The 27,276-nt window shown below is 46.9% G+C and overlaps 1 protein-coding gene across 1 annotated transcript in view; it reads left to right on the forward strand.

The window, feature by feature from the left end:
* Positions 1-27,276, forward strand: part of CCDC152 (coiled-coil domain containing 152) — a 101,919-nt gene that overhangs the window by 6,784 nt on the left and 67,859 nt on the right. Inside the window, exon 4 of the mRNA XM_073655059.1 lies at positions 20,283-20,347. Coding sequence (XP_073511160.1) covers positions 20,283-20,347 — 65 coding nt within the window. The remainder of the gene's footprint in view (positions 1-20,282; positions 20,348-27,276) is intronic.

The raw sequence follows: 27,276 nt of genomic DNA on the forward strand, positions 1-27,276 counted from the left end.
ATATGTTATATATATGTGGATTGTGATTGACTTGGTAGCCCTGAGGAAGTGGCAGTGTAGCCACAAAACGCGTAGGCCAAGTAATAAACACGTCACCACTTCTGTATTTATCACCCACTCCTGGTTTTGGCTTACAAATACTGATGGAAAATACTGACCAAATACTGAACGTGGTAACGCAGCCTTATGTGATAACAACAGGTGTAAAAAAAATCCTCCCAGATCACTAGCTCAATGTCCTCCAATGTCAATCCAATAGAAGAAGGAGGCAGCACTCCAAAAAAAAATCCAGTGAAAAACACATGTAGTTTATTCACCCAATCTCCATGTAGCCTTTATCAAGCACAGTGGCGTGATCCCATAAACCCCCTGTATATACACACGAGGTTATTACATAACTGATTAAATTGATGATATTATTATATCAAAAATTGATAAATCATAAAAAATATGTTCCATTTCATCTATATCAATATGACCCTATTATACAGTAACTATGTTACATAGGGATAACATATACATATACAGCTCGGCTGATCGTTATTGGCACCCATGAAGTTTAAGTACATAATGTGGAATATCTCCTGAAAAAATGAATCAAGTGAAATAGTTTTTTTGTATAGAGACTCGTGTTACATACAAAAGAGCAAATCATAAACAATAATTTAAAACAAAAAACAATGGGAGGGAAAAATAGAAAAACCTAGAGCTTGCTGTGTCACTGGTATTTGGCACCATTTACATTTAGTATGAATCACATTTTGACTCGCATGTGGTAAATCACAAAAGAGATTCACCTGTGATTAATTGTTGGTGCCCATGTGACATGAATTAGCCAATTAATGATGACTTCAGTGTTTTAAAAAGCCACATGGAAGGCCCTGATCCTTTGTCACAATGGTGAAGACAAAGGAGCTGTCTGAGGACATCAGAACTGCTATTATTAGCAAACACAAGACTTCCAAAGGGCAAAAAGTCATCTCTAAAGACCTTGGTATCCCAGTTTCAACAGTGTGCAATGTTATTAAATTTTTTTCCAAGCATGGAACTGTCAAGAACCTCACTGGACATGGGGGAAAGAGGAGAATTGACAAGAGATGCAAAAAAAGAGCATGGACCGCACCTCCAAAGAATCATACATTGACCTAATACCTCTCGGCAAAAATATACAGTGCTGGCCAAAAGTATTGGCACCCTTGCAATTCTGTCAGATAATACTCAGCTTCTTCCTGAAAATGATTGCAATCACAAATTCTTTGGTATTATTCTCTTCATTTAATTTGCTTGCAAGGAAAAAACACAAAAGAGAATGAAGCAAAAATCAAATCATTGATCATTTCACACAAAACTCCAAAAAAGGGCCGGACAAAAGTATTGGCACCCTCAGCCTAATACTTGGTTGCACAACCTTTAGCCAAAATAACTGCGAACAACCGCTTCCGGTAACCATCAATGAGTTTCTTACAATGCTCTGCTGGAATTGTAGACCATTCTTCTTTGGCAAACTGCTCCAGGTCCCTGATATTTGAAGGGTGCCTTCTTCAAACTGCCATTTTGAGATCTCTCCACAGGTGTTCTATGGGATTTAGGTCTGGACTCATTGCTGGCCACCTTAGAAGTCTCCAGTGCTTTCTCTAAAACCATTTTATAGTGCTTTTGGAAGTGTGTTTTGGGTTATTGTCCTGCTGGAAGACCCATGACCTCTGAGGGAGACCCAGCTTTCTCACACTGGGCCCTACATTATGCTGCAAAATTTGTTGGTAGTCTTCAGACTTCATAATGCCATGCACACGGTCAAGCAGTCCAGTGCCAGAGGCAGCAAAGCAACCCCAAAACATAAGAGAACCTACGCCATGTTTGACTGTAGGGACCGTGTTCTTTTCTTTGAATGCCTCTTTTTTTTTCCTGTACACTCTATGTTGATGCTTTTTCCCAAAAAGCTCTACTTTTGTCTCATCTGACCAGAGAACATTCTTCCAAAACGTTTTAGGCTTTCTCAGGTAAGTTTTGGCAAACTCCAGCCTGGCTTTTTTATGTCTCGGGGTAAGAAGTGGGGTCTTCCTGGGTATCCTACCATCCAGTCCCTTTTCATTCAGACGTCGACGGATAGTACGGGTTGACACTGTTGTACCCTTGGACTGCAGGGCAGCTTGAACTTGTTTGGATGTTAGTCGAGGTTCTTTATGCACCATCCGCACAATCTTGCGTTGAAATCTCTCGTCAATTTTTCTATTCCGTCCACATCTAGGGAGGTTAGCCACAGTGCCATGGGCTTTACACTTCTTGATGACACTGCGCACGGAAGACACAGGAACATTCAGGTCTTTGGAGATGGACTTGTAGCCTTGAGATTGCTCATGCTTCCTCACAATTTGGTTTCTCAAGTCCTCAGACAGTTCTTTGGTCTTCTTTCTTTTCTCCATGCTCAATGTGGTACACACAAGGACACAGGACAGAGGTTGAGTCAACTTTAATCCATGTTAACTGGCTGCAAGTGTGATTTAGTTATTGCCAACACCTGTTAGGTGCCACAGGTAAGTTACAGGTGCTGTTAATTACACGAATTAGAGAAGCATCACATGATTTTTCAAAGGGTGCCAATACTTTTGTCCACCCCCTTTTTTAGGTTTGGTCTGGAATTATATCCAATTTGGCTTTAGGACAATTCTTTTTGTGTTTTTTCATTGAAGACAAATTAAATGAAGAGAATAATACCAAAGAATTTGTGATTGCAATCATTTTCAGGAAGAAACTGAGTATTATCTGACAGAATTGCAGGAGTGCAAATACTTTTGGCCAGCACTGTATATAACTGAACATGAGGTTCTTAGTTTAACATTCTGATCAGGCTGTATGAAGCCCACTGCCACGTCACGGCAAACCTCTTAGTGAGTCCTAACGTTTCCTGCCTAAAACGAGAGGTGCTGTGCGCCAACCACCGCCGCTGCGACAATGCACCAGCAGGGCGGGCGGCCTGGTGCCTCACAGCACCATGCTGCAAGACTGAGTCCTCATGACTCCAGGCCACGCCGCCTCACAAGCGCAAAGCCACAGCAACAATTGCCAACACACTGCACCAACACCACATGAAAAGAGCATTGTAACTCACATTCCTCAAGCTCTCAAGTGAGAGCAAAAATAGGCTAGAACCTCTTTGAAGTCTCCTGCTAATTTAAAATCACCTGTGCCAAATGGGAGGAGTGCTGGTCCAAGAAAGGGGAAAGAATATGCAATGCAAAAAAAGAGCATGGACCGCAAAACACCACGTCAAACATCCAAAGACCTGAAGGACAACCTGGAACAGTCTGGGGTCATGGTTTCCATAAGTACCATATTCCGCACACTAAACCAAGCAGACCTTTATGGGCGAAAGCCAAGGAAAAAACCATTGCTGAAGAAAAAATATAAAAAGGAAAGACTGATCTTTGCAAAACAGTAACTTGACAAACCTTAATCCTGCTAGGAAAATGTTCTGTGGACAGATAAAACAAAAATAGAGCTTTTTGGCAATGCAAAGCAACAGTTTGTTTACAGACGGCGCACTGAAGATTATAAGGAAAAGAACACCTTACCAACAATAAACATGCTGGAGGATCCTTAATGCTGTGACGTTGCTTTGCTGCGTCTGGTACTGGAGGCATTTACCGTATCACAGGAATCATGAAATCAGAGAATAATTAAGAGATTTTAGAGCGAAATGTCCTACCCAGTGTAAGAAAACTTGGCTTCAGTCAAAGATCATGGGTCCTCCAGCAAGACAATGACCCAAAAGTACACAGGAATAGTTGAAAAAGAAAAAATGGACTGTTTTAAAATGGCCAGCAATGAGTCCTGACCTGAATCCCACTGGAAATCTTTGGGGGGAGCTGAAATCAGCCATTGGGAAAAAGAACCCTGCAAACATTCAAGAGCTTGAACAATTTGCAAAGGAAGAGTGGGAGAAAATTCCAGCTGAGAAGTGCAAGGAGCTTATAGCTGGCTACAAGAAACGTGTGGAGGCTGTCAGTAATGCCAAAGGGTGTGCAACCAAGTATTAATTAGGGGTGCCTTTATTTCTGCACATGCTGTTCATTTTGTTTTTTCTTTGAAATTGCAACATGGAAGTTGAAAAACAATGTTTTATTGTTGTATTACTTTGGACAATTAATTAAGAAATCCTGAGGATATAACTTCGGTACATTTCCATTTATTTCTGAAGATGTTGTACAGTCTATGAAAAAAATGGAGTGCCAATAATGGTGAACAGGACTGTATACTTATATAGTGTATTCCAACACAAAGAAAATTCATTAAAAAGTGTGTAAAAACTATATTATTGAATAATAAGAATGAATTATGTACATTAAACCATAATAATATTGCTGCTTACCAACTCAAATAAACCACCACAGAGCTAATAACACGCAAGTCAGCAATCGTTATATATGGCCAAATTGTTAACACAAGCAAAGAGAAAAACAGTAGGAATAATATAAATAGTGGAGATAGCGGAGATAGGAACGGTACCGGCACGGGAGGTGAGTATAGGTGTTTTTCTTTTAATGGGGGCAAACATTCAGAGTGAGAAGGGGTTGTTCTAGTAGTGGACAATCCCTTTAAAGGTAGCACATGACTGCAAGTATTTTGTACATTTAAAAAAATGCATAAAGTTTTAGCATCAAACTGATATAAGTGCTCATTTATTCCAATAGCTAGTACACATATTCCCTGTTAACCAGTGGCGTACCACCAATGGTGACAGGCCACGCAGCTGCTATGGGGCCTGTGAACCAGGGAGCCAGCTCTGCCCTCCCACCCTCCCTGTCAATGCAAGTTCAACTGTATCCAATATAGATGAAAGCAATGTTGAACGAGGGAGCGTCAGCTGACACTTCCTCCTCCATTATTCTCCCCCGGCGCCTGACGTCTCAGTGCAGCGTCCGGTGCGCTGAGATGTGTGGCGCTTCAGTATGCCAGCTGTAGAGACCGGAGCAGTGGGGGAACAAGGAGGAGAGGTGAGAATTGTTGTTTTTTTTGTTTTGTTTTGTTTTTATATTCAATGAGTACATTGTGGTGGCCGTAATATTGCCTGGAGAACTATTATACTGTGTGGACTATGGGAGGGCATTATAGTAACATAGTTTTTAAGGTTGAAGGAAGACTAAGTCCATCTAGTTCAACCCACAGCCTAACTATATGTAGGACTATTGAGGGTGCATTATACTATATGGAGGACTATGAGGAGCGCAGTATACTATATGAAGGACTTTGGGGTGCATTACATTGTATGGAGGACTATTAAAGGTGCAGTATACTAAATTGAGGATTATGGGGTGCATTATACTATATGGAGGACTATGGGGAGTGTATTATACTATATGGAAGACTTCGGGGTGCATTACACTAGATAGAGGATTATGGGGAGTGCATTATACCATATTGAGGACTATGTGGAGTGTATTACACTATATGGAGGACTTTAGGGAGTGCATTATACTATATAGAGGACTTTGGGGTGCATTATACTATATGGAGGACTATGGAGGTTGCATTATACTAAATTGATGACTATGGGGAGTGCATTATAATATATGAAGGACTATACGGGTACATTATACTGTATGGAGGACTATGGAGGGTGCATTACACTATATGGAGTGCATTATTCTATATGGAGGACTATGGGGAGTGAATTATACTATATGGATGACTATGGGGAGTACATTATAATATATGGAGGACTATGGGGAGTGCATTATACTATATGGAAGACTATGGGGAGTGCATTATACTATATGGAGGACTATGGCGTGCAGTATACTATATGAAGGATTGTGGGCACTATGGGGCCCATTAAACTATATGGAGAGCTATATATATAACTTCTACAATGGAGCCCCATGATTTCTATGTACGACCCTGTTGGTATCTATCCAAAAAAGGGCAGTCCTTCAGAACTATACATAGGTGGTAAAATATGTGCACTTACCATGTATTTTGGTTATGGTCATGTGTGCTCCTTATGGTTTAAGGCTATTTGGGAGCATGGCCTAAACGTAAGGAGAAGTACAAAAATCGTGGGATTGTCCCACAATTACAGCTTATCATCTATCCACATGATAGGTATGACTCTGGGGACCCACTATTAATTATGACAAAGGGGGTTCTGTGTAACTTGTTTGAGTGGAGCACTTCCACTTCATTTATTGTTTTTGCTAATGATGAAAATAATACTTGGTGACTCCATCAGTCCCATGAACAGTAAATCAAGCATCAGCATACATGAGTGACCACTGTTTAATTTAAATGAGGGACACAGAACACCCTTTGACGTAATTGGAAGTGGGTCCCCCTGAGTGATTCGATACTTAAAACCTATCCTGTTGATAGATAAGTTGTCGTTGTGGGGCAATCCATATAAAACTTACCAGCAAACCCAATATCCCACAATCCACAAGGCACACCAATAAGGGTTCAAGAAGCTGAGATATTGAGGGTTTGTTATCTATGACATTAGAATATGTAACTTTTCTATGATGGGGGCATTTATCCCAACATTGTTATTACTTTGCGATAACCCAGCCTATCACTGGTTATGCTGCCTCTGAGCTGCCAAGGTGCCCACTATAAACCAGCTGATTCCAGCATTAAGCTCCCCATATACATTTGGGTGAGCTCACATCTGCTTATAAAAAGTAGCTGAGATTCTCAGCAAGAAAAGTTGGAGAGTGTCATGTGTTTTTTTGTCACCTAGTATTCGTATGACAAGCTATACGTTTTTAACATCAGCTTTTATATACAGTAATTCTATTTGTCATTACAAGCTAGTTTTCGAACTAATGAAATAATCTTATATACAGATATAGATATATACACTGCTCAAAAAAATAAAGTGAACACTCAAATAACACATCCTAGATCTGAATGAATGAAATATTCTCATTGAATACTTTGTTCTGTACAAAGTTGAATGTTCTGACAACAAAATCACACAAAAATCATCAATGGAAATCAAATTTATTAACCAATGGAGGCCTGGATTTGGAGTCACCCCCAAAATTAAAGTGGAAAAACACACTACAGGCTGATCCAACTTTGATGTAATGTCCTTAAAACAAGTCAAAATGAGGCTCAGTATTGTGTGTGGCCTCCATGTGCCTGTATGACCTCCCTACAACGCCTGGGCATGCTCCTGATGAGGTTGCGGATGGTCTCCTGTGGGATCTCCTCCCATACCTGGACTAAAGCATAAGCCAACTCCTGGACAGTCTGTGGGGCAACGTGACGTTGGTGGATGGAGCGAGACATGATATCCCAGATGTGCTCAATCAGATTCAGGTCTGGGGAATGGGCGGGCCAGTCCACAGCTTCAATGCCTTCATCTTGCAGGAACTGCTGACACACTCCAGCCACATGAGGTCTGGCATTGTCCTGCATTAGGAGGAACCCAGGGCCAACCGCACCAGCATATGGTCTCACAAGGGGTCTGAGGATCTCATCTTGGTACCTAATGGCAGTCAGGCTACCTCTGGCGAGCACATGGAGGGCTGTGCGGCCCTCCAAAGAAATGCCACCCTACACCATTACTGACCCACTGCCAAACCGGTCATGCTGAAGGATGTTGCAGGCAGCAGATCGCTCTCCACGGCATCTCCAGACTCTGTCACATCTGTTACATGTGCTCAGTGTGAACCGGCTTTCATCTATGAAGAGCACAGGGCACCAGTGGCAACTTTGCCAATCCTGGTGTTCTGTGGCAAATGCCAAGCATCCTGCACGGTGTTGGGCTGTGAGCACAACCCCCATCTGTGGACGTCGGGCCATCATACCACCCTCATGGAGTCGGTTTCTAACCGTTTGTGCAGACACATGCACATTTGTGGCCTGCTGGAGGTCATTTTGCAGGGCTCTGGCAGTGCTCCTCCTGTTCCTCCTTGCACAAAGGCGGAGGTAACGGTCCTGCTGCTGGGTTGTTCCCCTCCTATGGCTCCCTCCACATCTCCTAGTATCTGCTCCATGCTCTGGACGCTGTGCTGACAGACACAGCTAACCTTCTTGCCACAGCTCGCACTGATGTGCCATCCTGGATGAACTGCACTACCTGAGCAACTTCTGTGGGTTGTACTGTAGACACCGCCTCATGCTACTGTACCTCTAGGGGTGAGAGCAATGGCAAAATGAAAAAGTGACCAAAACCACAGCCAAAAAGGATGAGAACAGAGAAATGGTCGGTGGTCACCACTTGCAGAACCACTTCTTTATAGGGGGTATCTTGCTAATTGCCTATCATTTCTACCAGTTGTCTGTTCCATTTGCACAACAGCAGGTGAAATTGATTCACAATCAGTGTTGCTACATAACTGGACAGGTAGATTTCACAGAAGTGTTATTGACTTAGAGTTACATTGTGTTGTTTAAGTGTTCCCTTTATTTTTTTTGAGCAGTGTAGATAAGAGAGATAGATAGATAGATAGATAGATAGATAGATAGATAGATAGATAGATAGATAGATAGATAGATAGATAGATAGATAGATAGATAGATAGATAGATAGATAGAGTGGGGAAAATAAGTATTTGATACACTGCCGATTTTGCAAGTTTTCCCAAGTACAAAGAATGAATTTCTAATGAGTTTCTAAAAAAAATCCAGAAAATTACATTGCATGATTGTTGCATAATTAATTTGCATTTTATTGCATAAAACAATTATTTGATACAATAGAAAAACAGAACTTAATATTTTGTACAGAAACCTTTGTTTGCAATTACAGAGGTCAGACGTTTCCTGCAGTTCTTGACCAGGTTTGCACACACTGCAGCAGGGATTTTGACCCACTCCTCCATACAGATCTTCTCCAGATCTTTCAGGTTTCGGGGCTGTCGCATTCAGTTTCAGCTCCCTCCAAAGATTTTTTATTAAGTTTTGGTGGGAAGACTGGCTAGGCCACTCCAGGACCTTGAAATGCTTCTTATGGAGCCACTCTTTAGTTACCCTGGCTGTGTGTTTCAGGTCATTGTCATGCTGGAAGACCCAGCCACGACATATCTGAGGGAAGGAGGTTGTTGGCCAAAATTTCGCGATATATGCTCCCTTCAATACGGTGCAGTTGTCCTGTCCCCTTTACAGAAAAGCGCCCCTAAAGTATGATGTTTTCCCCACCATGCTTCACAGTGGGGGATGGTGCTCTTGGGGTTGTACTCATCCTTCTTCTTCCTCCAAACATGGCGAATGAAGTTGATACTAAAATAAAACTTTTTAGTCTCATCTGACCACGTGACCTTTTCCCATGCCTCTTCTGGATCATTCAAATGGTCATTGGCGAACTTCAAATGGACGTGTGCTAGCATAAGCACGAGGACCTTGCGTGCCCTGCAGGATTTTAATCATGGCCATGGTGGAGAGGCTGGAGTGTGATTGAGTGTGTGGACAGGTGTCTTTTATACAGGTAACGAGTTCAAGCAAGTGCAATTAATACAGGTAATGAGTGCAGAGTAGGAGGGCTTCTTAAAGAAAGACTAACAGGTCTGTGAGAGTTAGAATTCTTGCTGGTTGGTAGGTGATCAAATACTTATTTCATGCAATAAAATGCAATTTAATTATTTAAAAATCATACGTATTTTTTGGATTTTTTGCTAGATTCTGTCTCTCACAGTTGAAGTGTACGTGCGATAAAAATTACAGACCTCTCCATTCGTTGTAAGTGGTAAAACTTGCAAAATCGGCAGTGTATGAAATACTTATTTTCCCCACTTTAGATAGTATATGTCAGTGAGATATATAATTAGTGCAGTGAGTGTGTAGCTTACTGTACATGTATTTAGCTAATGATTAAATAAATTAAAGAAAAATGAAAAAAATGGCGTGGGGTCCCCCATATTATTCTCAACCAGCTGAGGGAAAGTCCCCAGCTGTCGACTTTCCCACAACTGGTTCAGAATAATATGGGGGACCCCATGCCATTATGTTCTTTAATTTATTTAATTATTAGCTAAATATATGTACTACACATGCACTGCACTAATTATATATCTCTCTGACATCTTTCTATCTACAGTGGGTACGGAAAGTAGTCAGACCCCTTTAAATGTTTCACTCTTTGTTTCATTGCAGCCATTTGGTAAATTCTACAAAGTTCATTTTTTTTCTCATTAATGTTCACTCTGCACCCCATCTTGACTGAAAAAAACAGAAATGTAGAAATTTTTGCAAATTTATTAAAAATGAAAAACTGAAATATCAAATTTGCCTTTGCTCAGACACTCATATCTAAGTCACATGCTTTCCATTTCCTTGTGATCCTCCTTGAGATGGTTCTACTCCTTCATTGGAGTCCAGCTGTGTTTAATTTAACTGATATTACTTGATTTTGAAAGGCACTAACCTGTATATATAAGACCTCACTGCTCACAGTGCATGTCAGACCAAATGAGAATCATAAGCTCAGAGCAACTGCCCAAGGAGCTCAGATACAGAATTGTGGCAAGGCACAGATCTGGCCAAGGTTACAAAAGAATTTCTGCATTACTCAGGTTCCTAAGAGCACAGTGGCCTCCATAATCCTTAAATGGAAGAAGTTTGGGACCACCAGAAGTCATCCTAGACCAGGCTGTCCAGCCAAACTGAGCAATCGTGGGAGAAGAGCCTTGGTGAAAGAGGTAAAGAAGAACCCCAAGATCACTGTGGCTGAGCTCCAGAGATGCAGTAGGGAGATGGGAGAAAGTTCTGTGTGACGCTCGCAGCCCTACCCTGGGAAGATGAGGGGATTACTCGGAGCCGGGTCAGATGTTTGGTGTGGGTAGTAGCCGTGGCCTGGACCCGTTCCGTGCCCAGGGCAGTCACATTAAAAAGGGTGGTACGGGCTATCAGGGTTGAGTGGTTGCTATCGACTACGCCACCTGTGGTACCTGGTGAAGGCCACCAGCGCTGCTGCAGTCCTCTGAGGTGGGATGTTGTGGCAGCCGTCGTTGATACTGCTCCCCACAGGCGGAGCAGGGCCTCAGGGCAGAGACGAGGATGGAGGGAGTTGTAGTGTAGAAGGTCTGGTGCTGCGCGGTGCGGTGCATAAATAAAGAGTCCGGAGGCCATAGGGGTTGACTTCCAGGGTTTTTACTCACGGTAGAGAGTGCGGCTGCAAGGCTTCTCCCTGCTCCTCACGGAGTTCTGCGGTCACCAGGAAAGGAGGGCCGGCAACCTCCGAGTGGTTCAAGTGCTTAATCAGGACCCCGCACCAGAGCATTCCTAGACTTCAGACTGAGTCCTCTCCTGTCTGTGTGTGTAGATAGGCCGGGTCTCCCTCTGGACTACGCTCAGAAAAAGGGTACGGGTGGCAGCTCCGCTCCTTCCGATATCCGGTGGGATCCTCTGGGCCTGCCGGGCTTCCCTGACTAGGACGTGGAGTAGCAAAGTCAGGTGTCGGGGGCCGGTACCCCTCTTGCAGCCGAAATCCCTCTGACTAGGCCAGAATAGCGAGGACAGGTGGCGTATACCGCTCCGTCTGCACCCCCTGGGATCCTTTTGCGGTGGAGCTACACTCCTAAGCTCCAGGCCTTCTTGGATATGGTCCTTGACCGGGTTGAGACATACGTTAACTCCAACCTGCCCCTCGACTCAAGGCCAGAGTACGAGGGCCGTGTCTCCATCTGACGCGCCCCTGGGACTGTGTCGCGCTGCGTTGCGCACGCGGGAGCTTACCCGGAGCCGGATCTCTTGAGGGTTGTAGTCTCGTGGCGGTGATCCGGTCCGTGCCCAGGGAGTCAGACTAAGTGGCGCTGTATCAGCGGTAGATGTTGGATGACTACGCCACCCGTTGAATGCAGCTTTGGAGCTGCCGCTGCAGAGCAGACCGCTGAGGCCGGTGGAAGGATGGTGCAGCGGGGATGGTATAACCCCCAACGGGAGGGGTATGGCCTCAGGGCAGCCGACGTGGATGATGGGGGTAGCAGGAACCACTCGGAGACGGTACGGTGTAGTTCAGGGTCTTTACTGGTGACAAAGATAGACCCTCCCGGAGTACTGGCTAGCGATTGGGGCCTGGTCAGTCCTTGAGCAGATGGGATCTCCCCTGGCCAGGCGGAGTTGTAGGCCTCCCAAACTAACTGTACTCTTCTGGCTACCTTGCTAGAGGCGGGTATAAGTAGCCCACGTCCCTGAGTGTACCGTGTGGTGCTCACCCGTATGGCCGGTGACTCGGGGCCTTCTAGTAGCTTCCGCTCCACGACGGCGGTGCTGGTCCCATGCGTGTGACCGTGCCTTCGGGTTTCTTGGCCAGAGGACCTGAAATCCCCTGCCTGACGGATTCTGCTGCTGGGTAGGAGTTAGTCCCCACAGCCTCGGACTCCGGGTCCGGTAAGAAATCTTCTCAGTCAGGGCGAGCTCTGCAGCTGCCAGCCCCTGACTCCTTGTAGCACTGCTCCCACAGAGCTCCTGTTGTTTCTTCCCATAGCTGCTTCTCTTCTCTGTCTCTACTTCTGGCATGGCTCAGGAGCTGGGCCCAGCCGGAGCCACAGCTCCCTGTCAGCCCTCCTGGCTGAACTCTCCCTCTGAACTCTCCAACCCTGCCTCAGCCCCAAGTTTATATAGGGGAAGTTCTTCCCCTCCCAGGACTGGGCAGGAGGTGTGGCATGCATAGGATTCCTGACCAAGAGACCTCCCACCTGCTCTCAGACATAACATTGCTGTTACTGTGGAAACCAGACCCCTGGGGTGCCACATTCCCCCCTAGTGAAATTTAGTACTCCGGGACTAAACATATTTTTAGAAAAACATAACAAGGTATAAACAATAATAATACAATAAGAAAAACACATAAAGATGGTCACGGCGTGTCCGCAACCGGGTGCAGTTTTTGAAGAAAAGCAAGGTGTCCATTTCACCAAAACAGGGAGACGTAACCAGGTAGGGGTCTGTCCTGCCCCGAGTCCTTAACAGTCTTTAGTCCATTCCTGGGTTACGCTCCAACCATGTACAAAGGATTCCCGGTAAATCCACCAAAGACTCCCATAAATTACTAGAAACACATAATTATTTACAGGATATGGCCGCTCTCAGTCCTCGGCCAGTGGGGATAAGGAATGGCTGCTCACAGTCCTCAGCCTGGTTTAAGATAGGGGCACATGGGGAACAATTCACTAATCCCAACGGGGACCATATTTTAATTAGCAGCAGTCCTTGTACCCTTACGGGTAACTATTTACAGCTCTTTATTCACGCTACTTCCCTTCAGTAGCTATGTCCTCTTTGTGCTCCCTCCTGAGGGTAGTCCTCAGACCCGTCCGGGTCCTCTTGGCTTTCCTCGTATTGGTGGTACTGCAGCTCCTCCTCGGTTAGCTGGGTTAGTATCTCTGCGACAGTCCTCCTCCCAGGTGGCCAGGACTTTACCTCCCTTTGGGCTGCCCCGGTTAATTGGGCCACCAGGATGCTCACTTTTTGCTCCTCTGTGAGGGGGTACACCTGGAAGAGGCTATCCAGCTTTTCTCTAAAGTCATGCAGGGTATGTGACTCCCCTGAGTACTGGGGTAGCCAGGCTGCCCCCGGGATATAGGGCATGGTGAAAGGCATGACCGCAACAGCGGTTGCGCTGGCGCGGGTTGAAGCGGTGAAGCTCTCCTCCGTATCCGGCATCCTTCTCCCCCCTAGTGGACCGTGGCCTACCTTGCGATGATCCTCTTCCGTAGGTCGCGGCTCCGCAGTGGATCGTCAGGGTTGAGGACCTTCCGTCGTGCTCCTGTGACGTCGGCGTCTGCTGGGCTCCTTCCAGGACCTTACGCAACGTCCGGACGTGAGGCGGGGCTTCAGTTCTCGCGCGCTTTCGGAGTCCACGCCCCTCTTCTTCCCGCGCGGCGTCCTCAAGATGGCGTCCAATGGCGGGAAAACTCCACGTATGGCGGGAAGAAGGCTGAAGATGGCGCCGGATGGCGGGAAGGAAGCGGAAGATGGCGCCGGATGGCGGGAATCTTCACCACAGGTAAGTTTGAACAGTCTTTTTCAGGCACGCAGTACCCGGTGGTTGCGGGCACGAAATCCTGCCGACTACGCCAAAAGTTGACGCGCCCCTGGGCCTGTGTCGCGCTGCGTTGCGCACGCGGGAGCTTACCCGGAGCCGGATCTCTTGAGGGTTGTAGTCTCGTGGCGGTGATCCGGTCCGTGCCCAGGGAGTCAGACTAAGTGGCGCTGTATCAGCGGTAGATGTTGGATGACTACGCCACCCGTTGAATGCAGCTTTGGAGCTGCCGCTGCAGAGCAGACCGCTGAGGCCGGTGGAAGGATGGTGCAGCGAGGATGGTATAACCCCCAACGGGAGGGGTATGGCCTCAGGGTAGCCGACGTGGATGATGGGGGTAGCAGGAACCACTCGGAGACGGTACGGTGTAGTTCAGGGTCTTTACTGGTGACAAAGATAGACCCTCCCGGAGTACTGGCTAGCGATTGGGGCCTGGTCAGTCCTTGAGCAGATGGGATCTCCCCTGGCCAGGCGGAGTTGTAGGCCTCCCAAACTAACTGTACTCTTCTGGCTACCTTGCTAGAGGCGGGTATAAGTAGCCCACGTCACTGAGTGTACCGTGTGGTGCTCACCCGTATGGCCGGTGACTCGGGGCCTTCTAGTAGCTTCCGCTCCACGACGGCGGTGCTGGTCCCATGCGTGTGACCGTGCCTTCGGGTTTCTTGGCCAGAGGACCTGAAATCCCCTGCCTGACGGATTCTGCTGCTGGGTAGGAGTTAGTCCCCACAGCCTCGGACTCCGGGTCCGGTAAGAAATCTTCTCAGTCAGGGCGAGCTCTGCAGCTGCCAGCCCCTGACTCCTTGTAGCACTGCTCCCACAGAGCTCCTGTTGTTTCTTCCCATAGCTGCTTCTCTTCTCTGTCTCTACTTCTGGCATGGCCCAGGAGCTGGGCCCAGCCGGAGCCACAGCTCCCTGTCAGCCCTCCTGGCTGAACTCTCCCTCTGAACTCTCCAACCCTGCCTCAGCCCCAGGTTTATATAGGGGAAGTTCTTCCCCTCCCAGGACTGGGCAGGAGGTGTGGCATGCATAGGATTCCTGACCAAGAGACCTCCCACCTGCTCTCAGACATAACATTGCTGTTACTGTGGAAACCAGACCCCTGGGGTGCCACACATCCACTGCAGGTTCACCCAGAAGCCACGTTCAGGGATGAAGATCACCATCAAAGAACCATGAGCCCAAGATGGCTGTTTATTAAATATGAAATATTAAGTGTAAACTAAATGTGCGTCCTCCACCCTCACCCACTACATGGTTCCCCCTATCTCTTGGTTCCCCAGTCTCCCATTTTCCCAGTAGGGGCAGCACACTAGTGCCTACTAGCCCCCTCTGGTGGGTGAAGTGTGGTGTTGGATATGGAGGTGGGGTCCTGACCATTGCACTGTTCTTACCTCGAAGGAGGAACATCACACCCCATTGAAGAGGTGCAGCATCCCTGTGGCGGTCGAACCCTCAGGGGCGCCACATTCCCCCCTGGTGAAACACAGCACGTCTGCGGGCTGCAAGGAGAGAAAAACCTGTTACAGTCTTTTTATATTTTTGATAACAGTAAACAATCTTCCCAATATGGGAGGCACTTCTTCTTTAACGTTACAAACTGCACAAATTATAAAAGTATAAAACCATCCAGAGACATTATGCATAGACAGACAGGTTAAAGTGCAAGGACGAAAAGTCAGTTCAGAAGCGCAAGGGACCTGTCCCAAACCCCCAACGTAGGCCCTGGGGTGGCTGCAGGGCATGAAGATCCCGAGTTGGACCTCCAGGAGAGCCACTCCAGACAGGTTTTTCTTCTGAGGTCTGAGGTAGAAATAGCCGCGGTTTTTACATAAAACCAATATGGAGCACCTAAAGAGATGCAAACTATATACAGTTAAAGAGTCTGCCTACTGCAAGTCCGCAGGGACAAATGTCTCTAGAAAAACTGGGAGGAAACATGGCAAACATTAATATAAACATAACATTGTATCTACAAACAGGTTACAGCCGCCGGGGCCGCTTAATCCACAGGTCCCCACCGGGGAAAAGGCTCATTCCTCCCGACGGAGGCTGGCCGGTCCTCCATGGCCGAGCGCGAGGGGGCATCACTCCTGGACACTTTGTGGAAATCCACGGCGTACCACCCCCGCACCCCGTAGTGGCGGGTGTATGAAACAAAGTCACCCAGGAAGAGGTTCCGGCCAGGGTGTCCCTTTTTCAGCCGCGGCTCGACGTCCCGCCGGCTGACGAAGACGTCTTGCTCATGCTGGGAACTCCGGATGAAGCCCCACCCCGCCTCATGGTGGAAGCGGACAACTTGCTCCTCCACACGGGGGCTTGGACGGGTTGCCTCCTCCTGGCGGGCCCTGGACTTTGCAGCCTTGGTGCACACCTCAAGGCGCTCGCAGCAAACTTCCCTCTGGCGTTGCTCCCGCTCGAGCTGGAGGGTCTGCTGGTGGCACAGCTCGCTCCTCCTACGCGCTTCAGCCCGGGTCTCCCGGGGGAAGCCCATCAGGTCCCCCCCCTGGTTGTCCCAGGCCCACTCTTCAGCCGCCGGCCAGGTGACTGTAGGTGCGGGCAGCAGTGACAGCAGGGGCTGCTGCGGGTCCTCAAGAAGTGTGGACCAGTCCGGGTTGGGGTCGGTGGATACCCCAGCAGACTCAGGTTCTTCCGAGTCGGGAGTTGGGAGGCAGTGCAGGTCCCTGCCGATAGCAGAGGCTTCAAGCTCCGGGGCAAAGACCTGCTCCCAGGTGACCGTGCCGGGCAGCAGGTACTCGGTCATGAGGTCCAGGAGGGGCACGGTGGGCTCAGCAGCCAGGACAGGGGTATCACACGCACCCACTCCTGGGCTGCACGAGACCTCTGTTGCTGCCTCCTCCTGAGCTGCTGCTCCTTGGCGGCGGGCCCGGATGCGTTGCAGTATTTCTTCCCGCCACGCAGCGGATGCCGCTTGCTGGGCCTCAGCCACTCTCCGAGCAAGGTCCGGAGTTTCCTGGCGGAGAAACTCCATATCTCCCGCTGTTAGAGTTATGCCACTTTGTTCACTGACGGGAGAAGAACCTGGGCCGGGTTCAGAAGGCTCCGATAGACTAGCTTCAGCAGCGTCCATGTCCGCTCCTGAGGATTGCAAGTCTCCAACTGCAATGGCTGCACCTTGTTGTTTTTCCATTACCTCCTCTTTTTGGAGTGGCTCCAGGGCGGTAGGCTGACAGGCACGCCTTCGTTCATCCCATCCGTTTTGACGGGTATTACCCCGCGGACAGTCTCTGCTGGAAGGGGCGGTCTGCTCTTTTGGCGCAATAGGGGAGCCTGGCCCACGATAGGAGGTGCTAGGAGACTGTCTTTTTGGTGCACTATGGCATCCGTTCTTCTTGGGCGGGCGCCATTTTAAGTGGAAACGACAGTCTATGGTGTAAAGGCGCACAGTACCCGGTAGCAATGGGCAATTTCCTTCCGTTGCTGCGGGCACGCGATCCTGCCGACTACGCCAGTTGTGTGACGCTCGCAGCCCTACCCTGGGAAGATGAGGGGATTACTCGGAGCTGAGTCAGATGTTTGGTGTGGGTAGTAGCCGTGGCCTGGACCCGTTCCGTGCCCAGGGCCGTCACATTAAAAAGGGTGGTACAGGCTATCAAGGTTGAGTGGTTGCTATCGACTACGCCACCTGTGGTGAAGGCCACCAGCGCTGCTGCAGTCCTCTGAGGTGGGATGTTGTGGCAGCCGTCATTGATACTACTCCCCACAGGCGGAGCAGGGCAGAGACGAGGATGGAGGGAGTTGTAGTGTAGGAGGTCTGGTGCTGCGCGGTGCGGTGCATAAATAAAGAGTCCGGAGGCCATAGGGGTTGACTTCCAGGGTTTTTACTCACGATAGAGAGTGCAGCTGCAAGGCTTCTCCCTGCTCCTCACGGAGTTCTGCGGTCACCAGGAACGGGGGTCCAACAACCTCCGAGTGGTTCAAGTGCTTAATCAGGACCCCGCACCAGAGTGTTCCTAGACTTCAGACTGAGCCCTCTCCTGTCTGTGTGTGTAGATAGCCCGGGTCTCCCTCTGGACTACGCTCAGAAAAAGGGTACGGGTGGCAGCTCCGCTCCTTCCGTTACCCGGTGGGATCCTCTGGGCCTGCCGGGCTTCTCTGACTAGGACGTGGAGTAGCAAAGTCAGGTGTCGGGGGCCGGTACCCCTCCTGCAGCCGGAATCCCTCTGACTAGGCCAGAATAGCGAGGACAGGTGGCGTATACCGCTCCGTCTGCATCCCCCTGGGATCCTTTTGCGGTAGAGCTACACTCTTAAGCTCCAGTCCTTCTTGGGTATGGTCCTTGACCGGGTTGAGACATACGTTAACTCCAACCTGCCCCTCGACTCAAGGCCAGAGTATGAGGGCCGTGTCTCCATCCACTGCAGGTTCACCCAGAAGCCACGTTCAGGGATGAAGATCACCATCAAAGAGCCATGAGCCCAAGATGGCTGTTTATTAAATATGAAATATTAAGTGTAAACTAAATGTGCGTCCTCCACCCTCACCCACTACATGGTTCCCCCTTTCTCTTGGTTCCCCAGTCTCCCAATTTTCCCAGTAGGGGCAGCACACTAGTGCCTACTAGCCCCCTCTGGTGGGAGAAGTGTGGTGTTTGATGTGGAGGTGGGGTCCTGAACATTGCACCGTTCTTACCTCGAAGGAGGAACACCACACCCCATTGAAGAGGTGCAGCATCCCTGTGGCGGTCTAACCCTCAGGGGCGCCACAGCTCCACAAAGTCAACTATCACTGCAGCCCTCCACCAGTCGGGCCTTTATGGCAGAGTGGCCCGACGGAAGCCTCTCCTCAGTGCAAGATATAGGAAAATCTGCATAGAGTTTGTTCAAAAACACATGAAGGACTCCCAGCCTATGAGAAATAAGATTCTCTGGTCTAATGAGATGAAGATAGAACTTTTTGGTGATAATTCTAAGCGGTATGTGTAGAGAAAACCAGGCACTACTCATCACCTGCCCAATACAATCCCAACAGTGAAACATGGTGGTGGCAGCATCATGTTATGGGGTGGTTTTTCAGCTGCAGAGACAGGACGACTAGTTGCAATTGAAGGAAACATGAATGCGGCCAAGTACAGAGATATCCTGGCTGAAAACCTCTTCCACAGTGCTCTGGACCTCAGACTTGGCCGAAGGTTCACCTTCCAACAAGACAATGACCCTAAGCACATAGCTAAAATAACAAAGGAGTGGCTTCAGAACAAATCTGTGACCATTCTTGACTGGCCCAGACAGAGCCCTGACCTAAACCCATTTGAGCATCTCTGTAGAGACCTGAAAATGGCTGTCCACCAACGTTCACCATCCAACCTAAAGGAACTGGAGAGGATCTGAAAGGAAGAATGGCTTAGGATCCCCAAATCCGAGTGTGAAAAACTTGTTGCAACATTCCCAAGAAGACTCATGGTTGTACTAGCTCAAAAGGGTGCTTCTACTCAATACTGAGCAAAGGGTCTGAAAACTTATGACCACGTGATATTTCAGTTTTTCTTTTTTAATAAATTTGCAAAAATTTCTACATTTCTGTTTTTTTTTCCAGTCACGATGGGGTGCAGAGTGTACATTAATGAGAAAAAAAAACGAACTTTTTAGAATTTACCAAATGGCTGCAATGAAACAAAGAGTGAAAAATTTAAAGGAGTCTGAATACTTTCCATACCCACTGTATCTATTCTATCTATATACCTATTCTGACAGTTCACGCTGTGATTTTACTGTATTCGGCTGATGAAATGTTGGGTTTCCTCTGACATTGGTGCATAAAAATCGAACGGCATATGCATGGTCCGTGTGCTGTGCGATTTTTTCTCGCACCCAATGACTTTCATTGGTGAGTCTCGGCCGTTTAACGCGGCCAACGCAGCATGCTGCAAATTTTTCCTCACTGCCTAATTGACTAACTTTGTAGCAAGTGCAATGCGAGGATTTCCCACATTGGAGTCACCGAGTTTAAACCCAGATGTGAGCGCACCCTTAGACTGATATTGGCCTACATTGCCTGGTCTGGCATATATATATGAGTCAACTGATTTTCAGAGATGTGGATTAGGAATGTCCGATTTTGTTTTCTGGGAGATAAGAGATGGGGTCTGTTGGCAGCTCTCTCATAGAAAATCACAGGAGCACTCTGACAAACGAGCACTTCTGTGTATGGGAGACACGGCCATGTTGGTTGTTGGCTAATCCATCAACCGAAACATCTAATGTCTATGCGGGCCTTTAGTTCTTTGTTATCTTTGCTCTGTTTGGTTCTTGTAACACACTTCTCTCTTCATTTTTGCATTTAGATGAAAATGACAACCTTAAGAGGAAGATAACTACTCTTGAAGAAAAGCTACAAGATGTAACACAGGTAACACTAGAATTACTTATTGGAAACCTACATCGGTTTTCTGCATTGCCCATTTACACAAGGCTATTCTTTTGCTTTTCAGTTCACAGAACATTTACAAGACAATAGTTACATTTTGGTGGATACAAACACGTTTTCCACCAATCAATTCTTAAAATACTGACTCCAAGAACTGCTGACTGCTGGCTCATCTACTGCACCAATGTGCCACCAAAACAACTATTTGGTACAGTAGTGTGCTGCACCCAAATGCTAGGTTTAAGATGTATAGTGGGCATGCTGGAAAATTGCTACTTTACCATTTCATCCACAAGTCAGTAGTACATAGTCAATTTGGGATTCTCCGGGTCAGTATGATTGCAGCAATCCCAAACTTGTACAAAATTTTGATAACTTAAGTGGTGAAATAAAATTCAGAAATCTGGGGAAAAAAAATAATAATAATATTTGGTTTGTGTCATGAATTTATGAGATTTGTAAAAAATTTTCTTGTGTCCATAGAACAGAGGGCTTGCTTTTTTTAAAAAAAAAACATTTTGGGTTACATATGATTATTATTGCATTTTATTGTATTATTTTGTAGAAGAAGCGGTCATCAAATACCAGCAATTCTGATGTTTTGATTTTGGGGGATCAAAGCGGCATGCACCATATGGGTTAAATTATATTTTATTATGATAGATTGGACTTTTGTCTATGCTGTGGTGTGAATTGTTAATTTTATTTCTTTATTTTGTCATGGAAAATGGAGGGTAATTTGAATTTTCAAAGGGTTTTTGTATTTTTTTTATATAAAAGGAGGGTAATTCGAATTTTCTTAGGGTTTTTGTATATATATATATATATATATATATATATATATATATATATATACACACACAGTACAGACCAAAAGTTTGGACACACCTTTTCATTTAAAGATTTTTCTATATTTTCATGACTATGAAAGTTGTACATTCACACTGAAGGCATCAAAACTATGAATTAACACATGTGGAATTATATACTTAACAAAAAAGTGTGAAACAACTGAAAATATGTCTTATATTCTAGGTTCTTCAAAGTAGCCACCTTTTGCTTTGATGACTGCTTTGCACATTCTTGGCATTCTCTTGATGAGCTTCAAGAGGTACTCACCGGAAATGGTTTTCACTTCACAGGTGTGCCCTGTCAGGTTTAATAAGTGGGATTTCTTGCCTTATAAATGGGGTTGGGACCATCAGTTGTGTTGTGCAGAAGTCAGGTGGATACACAGCTGATAGTCCTACTGAATAGACTGTTAGAATTTGTATTATGGCAAGAAAAAAGCAGCTAAGTAAAGAAAAACGAGTGGCCATCATTACTTTAAGAAATGAAGGTCAGTCAGTGCGAAAAATTGGGAAAACTTTGAAAGTGTCCCCAAGTGCAGTTGCAAAAACCATCAAGTGCTACAAAGAAACTGGCTCACATGAGGACCGCCCCAGGAAAGGAAGACCAAGAGTCACCTCTGCTTCTGAGGATAAGTTTATCCGAGTCACCAGCCTCAGAAATCGCAGGTTAACAGCAGCTCAGATTAGAGACCAGGTCAATGCCACACAGAGTTGTAGCAGCAGACACATCTCTACAGCAACTGTTAAGAGGAGACATTGTGCAGCAGGCCTTCATGGTAAAATAGCTGCTAGGAAACCACTGCTAAGGACAGGCAACAAGCAGAAGAGACTTGCTTGGGCTAAAGAACATAAGGAATGGACATTAGACCAGTGGAAATCTGTGCTTTGGTCTGATGAGTCCAAATTTGAGATCTTTGGTTCCAACCACCGTGTCTTTGTGCGACGCAGAAAAGGTGAACGGATGGACTCTACATGCCTGGTTCCCACCGTGAAGCATGGAGGAGGAGGTGTGATGGTGTGGGGGTGCTTTGCTGGTGACACTGTTGGGGATTTATTCAAAATTGAAGGCATACTGAACCAGCATGGCTACCACAGCATCTTGCAGCGGCATGCTATTCAATCCGGTTTGCGTTTAGTTGGACCATCATTTATTTTTCAACAGGACAATGACCCCAAACACACCTCCAGGCTGTGTAAGGGCTATTTGACCAAGAAGGAGAGTGATGGGGTGCTACGCCAGATGATCTGGCCTCCACAGTCACCAGACCTGAACCCAATCGAGATGGTTTGGGGTGAGCTGGACCGCAGAGTAAAGGCAAAAGGGCCAACACGTGCTAAGCATGTCTGGGAACTCTTTCAAGATTGTTGGAAGACCATTTCCGGTGACTACCTCTTGAAGCTCATCAAGAGAATGCCAAGAGTGTGCAAAGCAGTCATCAAAGCAAAAGGTGGCTACTTTGAAGAACCTAGAATATAAGACATATTTTCAGTTGTTTCACACTTTTTTGTTAAGTATATAATTCCACATGTGTTAATTCATAGTTTTGATGCCTTCAGTGTGAATGTACAATTTTCATAGTCATGAAAATACAGAAAAATCTTTAAATGAAAAGGTGTGTCCAAACTTTTGGTCTGTACTATATATATATATATATATATATATATATATATATATATATATATTTATATGTGTATGTTTTAACCTTTTTTCCCACTTTATTTTTTAGTCCCCATATAATAACTTGTACTATATACTGCAATACTAAAGTATTAAAGTACCTAGTGAAAGTGATGGCCTCCTGTAGCAGGACGCTGGCTGCCATGGCAGCCTGGGCATCCTTTGAATGTGTCATAAGAGGACCGGTGTCCAGATAGATCATGCCTTTTACCTGCTGCTGTCAGTGATTGACATCAACAAGTAAGCTGATGTCAGCAGATGGTGCAGGCTGTATCACACAGCCATTCCTGCTGTATGTGGAACTGGCTCATCTCCCACCTCATCTTGCAAATGTTTCAAAAGGTGTTTGACTTTCTGTCACTGATCGGAAGTCACAGACAACTCCATTTCCATAGATCTCAACTGCAACTCGCGTGCATAATCTTTTCGATTTTTTTGTTTTACAGCAAAATCACAACTCAAAGGTGACAGCAAGTCGCACAAATGTTGTTGGTCATGCAAATTGAGAATAGTTGTGCGACGCGTCACTGTGTATCCCCAGCCATACCGAGACCACACGGGATCTCCTAATTCTAGCCCCCCAGCCCCCATGAGTTGTACAGAATGGTATCTGATGATGCACAGTGGTCCAGGCATAGTTATACACTGCTGCTCACCTCTCCCTTGTCAGCTCGTGAGCCAGAGCAGCTCCTGATCGAAGCTCTTTAGGCCAAAAATGCTGCAGGTCTGAACCAACAGTCAAGGAAGACTGCCCGTCCCACTTTTCCCCCATCAAAGAGGAATTTGTGAGGCTGTGGAGCAGCAGACTCCACAAGATGGAAGATGAGGAGAACCTTGTAAGCTCTTATATTTGTCAAGTGAAGTTCAGTTTTTTTGAGAAAAGCTCTGTGAGAGTAGTAATGATACAATAGTTTTTATCTCAGTAAATTGAAATGCGACTTCTATAATGTTAATGGCTACAAAGCAAGCGACTCAGTGGTTATGAGCACCTCAGGACTAAACAGCATTGTTCTATATAATGCAGATATTTACATGGTGCACGCATTGAAAGCAAATCGATTCAGGGGGCTGCATTCATTTGGAGCATTTGGACGATCCTGATGATTACTCAATACATCATTAACCCCGAGAACAATCTGACTAAGGACTAATTTCATTTACTGCCGCAACAGGATAAATTGTCTTGTTCCCCTGCGAGCAATTAGTGGCAAAAACAAGTCAAATGAATACATTGTGATCTCAGAATAGAAGAAATTATCTTTTCCATTTTATTTTTTTGTAACTTTCGTAAGCAAAAAAGAGCTACTGTCTTGGTCTGGAGTCCAGTCCACTCCCCCGTGGCATTCAGACCAGGGTGGTCTTCACTTCTGCTCCTGGCATCCTTGGGCCAGCATCCTGGGCATATCTTGCGCTTCTTTGGCCCCATGACATAATGAAGATGCAATTTCAATGCGATACACGCAGTGACTAGGCTTTACTGGTCATTACGTTGTGTGGCCTAGTAAGGTGCCCTGAATGCCAGCTATAGGTATGAATACTCCCCTGGCTGACACGGAAGACCAGACTGGATGCTGGACTAAAGCAGCCCAAATGTTTTTTGCTTAACTCTAGTAACTACATGTGCAGTGTGACAATCTGGAGACTACAGTGTAGCATGCTACTGATAATTCATTGCAGTAGTTCCTCTACTGCAGTTATCTCCAGCCATAACTGAAAACGTTACTTTACACCTGAATGTGCAGTTACTGATTCAGGAATTACCTGTTCAACAGCTACCATTATCCGTGGCTTGATCACTTTATACTAAACATAATAATGCATGAAAAAAATATAAAGTTGATCATTTTTTCCCCCTCTGTTTGAAGATCCGCAGAATTTTCTGCATAGTCCTCAAACATTCTTATATGTTGGTCAACTCTCCAATACAGTGTTAGGCCACGGCCCCACTATCAGTATTTGGTCAGTATTTGGTCAGTATTTTTCTCAGGAGTGGGAGGCAAAACCAGGAGTGGGTGATAAATGCAGAATTGGTGACCTGTTTCTATTATACCTTTTCTCTGATTGTTGCTCACCTGGTTTTGGCTCCCACTCCTGAGAAAAATACTGACAAATACTGATAGTGGGGCCGTGGCCTTATACTATATCTAGCACTCCTGTGTTCTCTTGAGAGAGTCGCTGTCAAACATCTCATACATGCCTGATCTGTCAGGGGAGTGTTAAGGGGCAATATAAACATTAAACTGTCAGCCGAGTCCATCAATATCAGTGAGTTTGTATGACATCAGTATACTGTGGGGGCCTTCTACTGATGATCTGCTCATAGTCACCTGGGGGAAAAGCTGAGGAGATGAGACTTATCCACAGGTTGCAGCTTATCTATCACAAAGGCCCCCTTCACACGTCCGCTTAAAAAAACGTACACGTGAGGCCGTTTTGATGTCAGTTGTGTTTTTGGACGATTCACAGCTGACAATCCCAAGCCCCATCTCCCCGATGGCCACCACACCACAGCAGTTGGGAAGAGCGAAGGCGAGGCGCCAGAATTTGAGCATCTCATGTGATGCGCCACTTTTGGGGCCGCTGCGGGATGGAATTTTTAGGCTGGGAAGGGCCCAATATCCATGGACCTTCTCAGCCTGATATCAGCCCACAGCTGGCTGCTTTACCTTTGCTGGTTACCAAAAATGGGGTTACACCACATCTTTTTTTTCATGTATTTATTAGGTTAATACATGTATGACGCGCCGCCAGGGCAGTGGGGTACTCGGTGCCGGGCCGGTGGACGCTTAGAAAAGGGATATGTCACGGCGGCTGGCCCGGTCCGTGGCCCAGGGCGGTCAACAAAAAGGGGATTGTAACTTGGATAATGATAAAAATAAAAGTAAATAGTTTGTGACTCCACCTGTGGTACCTGGTAAGGTTTGCCAGCGCTGCTGCAGACCTCCGGGGGGTGATGGAATGGCAGCTGAGGTGTTTCTGCTCCCCACAGGTGGAGCGGGCCCCCGGGGCAGTGTGGAGTTTGGTGGTGGTGATGCTGGGCGTTGTAGTGCAAAGGGAGAGATGGCGCAGCTGAAATAACTGACGGAGGCAGTGCAGTGCAGTCATCCAAGTTTTTACTCACAGTTCTTATGTAAGTTCCACAGGTACACTGCGCGGGTGTCAGCCTCCCACGTCGCGCTGCGTCTACCAGAACAGGGGTTCAGCTCTTCCTCAGATAGATCAGGAGCACTTGACGGAACCCCGCTTTCTTATGTTCCTCACTAGACCGACTTCTCACGCTGGGTCTTCTCCCTCCTGCCCTGCGCTTCCCCATACACAGTCCCGATCAGGTGCTCTGAAGTCCCTCTGGGCCACTTGGAGTTCCCCGACCTACTTGACCTTCCCGGTGACTAGGATGAGGCTGTAGCAACTGCACTATAAAAGTCAGAAGCCTCCGGTTTTTCCAGCCGAGACCTGGAGTAACACGGCTGGTCCAGGGGCCAGTCCCCTTCTTGCATCCTGATCCCTCTGACACCTGGCAGATTCGGGGCGTACAGGTGCCGTCCTGCACTCGCCGTACCCCCTGGGATCCCTTCTATAGAACGGAGCCTTCCTCCTCTGCTCCCCTCCTGGGCCTCTATCACTAGGCCCCACTTGTGGAGTAGAGCTCCTGACGAGACTCTGCTCCCCGACTGTCTTCACACTCTCTAATCTCCTGGCCAGCCTGCAACTGGTCCTAGCTTCTGTGTCGTGCTGTTCCTTCACCTGTCGTTTGGTAGTAGGACCTTTTTCTGGCAACCACTATCCCTGGACGCCGGGGCCTTCGTGGTTCCTAGTCCTGTCAAGGGTTTAGCTTCAGGTCGACCAGGGACTTGTAGTCCTCCTGGTATACCGGTGATCCCTACTGGGTATAAAGGACCCTGTAGGCGCGGACCTGGTGTCCGTTTTGTGTCTTGGGGTGAGCCTATGATGCTCCTTTGTCCCCTCAACTCCTCTCTCCTCTCCTCTTTGCCTCCGGCCACACTCGGGGCCCTCAACTCAGCAGCAGACGTGCTGCGTCTTCACTGCTCTCAGTGGCAGCACACTCTCTCTCAGACTGAGAGACTGACTGCCTAACTCCACCCTCCATATATATATATCCCTAACGGGCTCCCTCTGGTGGTCTAAGGTGGAAGGTTGGATGTGTTTGTTTGTAATGAGGGCCTCTTGTGGAGAAGTCCATCCATGCACCCTTTTGGGTACTGTGGTACCTGTGAACAGCAGGGTGCCACACGTACAGTAAACTACACACACAAGGCACTAACTATATATTTCCCGGATATCTATCTGTCTCTATCTTTGCACATCTTTAATTTTTATTCTGCATTCTATTTGGTATGTGTTACACAGATGGCACACGGACG

The sequence above is a fragment of the Phyllobates terribilis genome, unplaced genomic scaffold (genome assembly GCF_046119375.1).
Source record: "Phyllobates terribilis strain yellow unplaced genomic scaffold, ASM4611937v1 Scaffold_1__5_contigs__length_1240528914, whole genome shotgun sequence".
Taxonomy (NCBI): Eukaryota; Metazoa; Chordata; class Amphibia; order Anura; family Dendrobatidae; genus Phyllobates; species Phyllobates terribilis.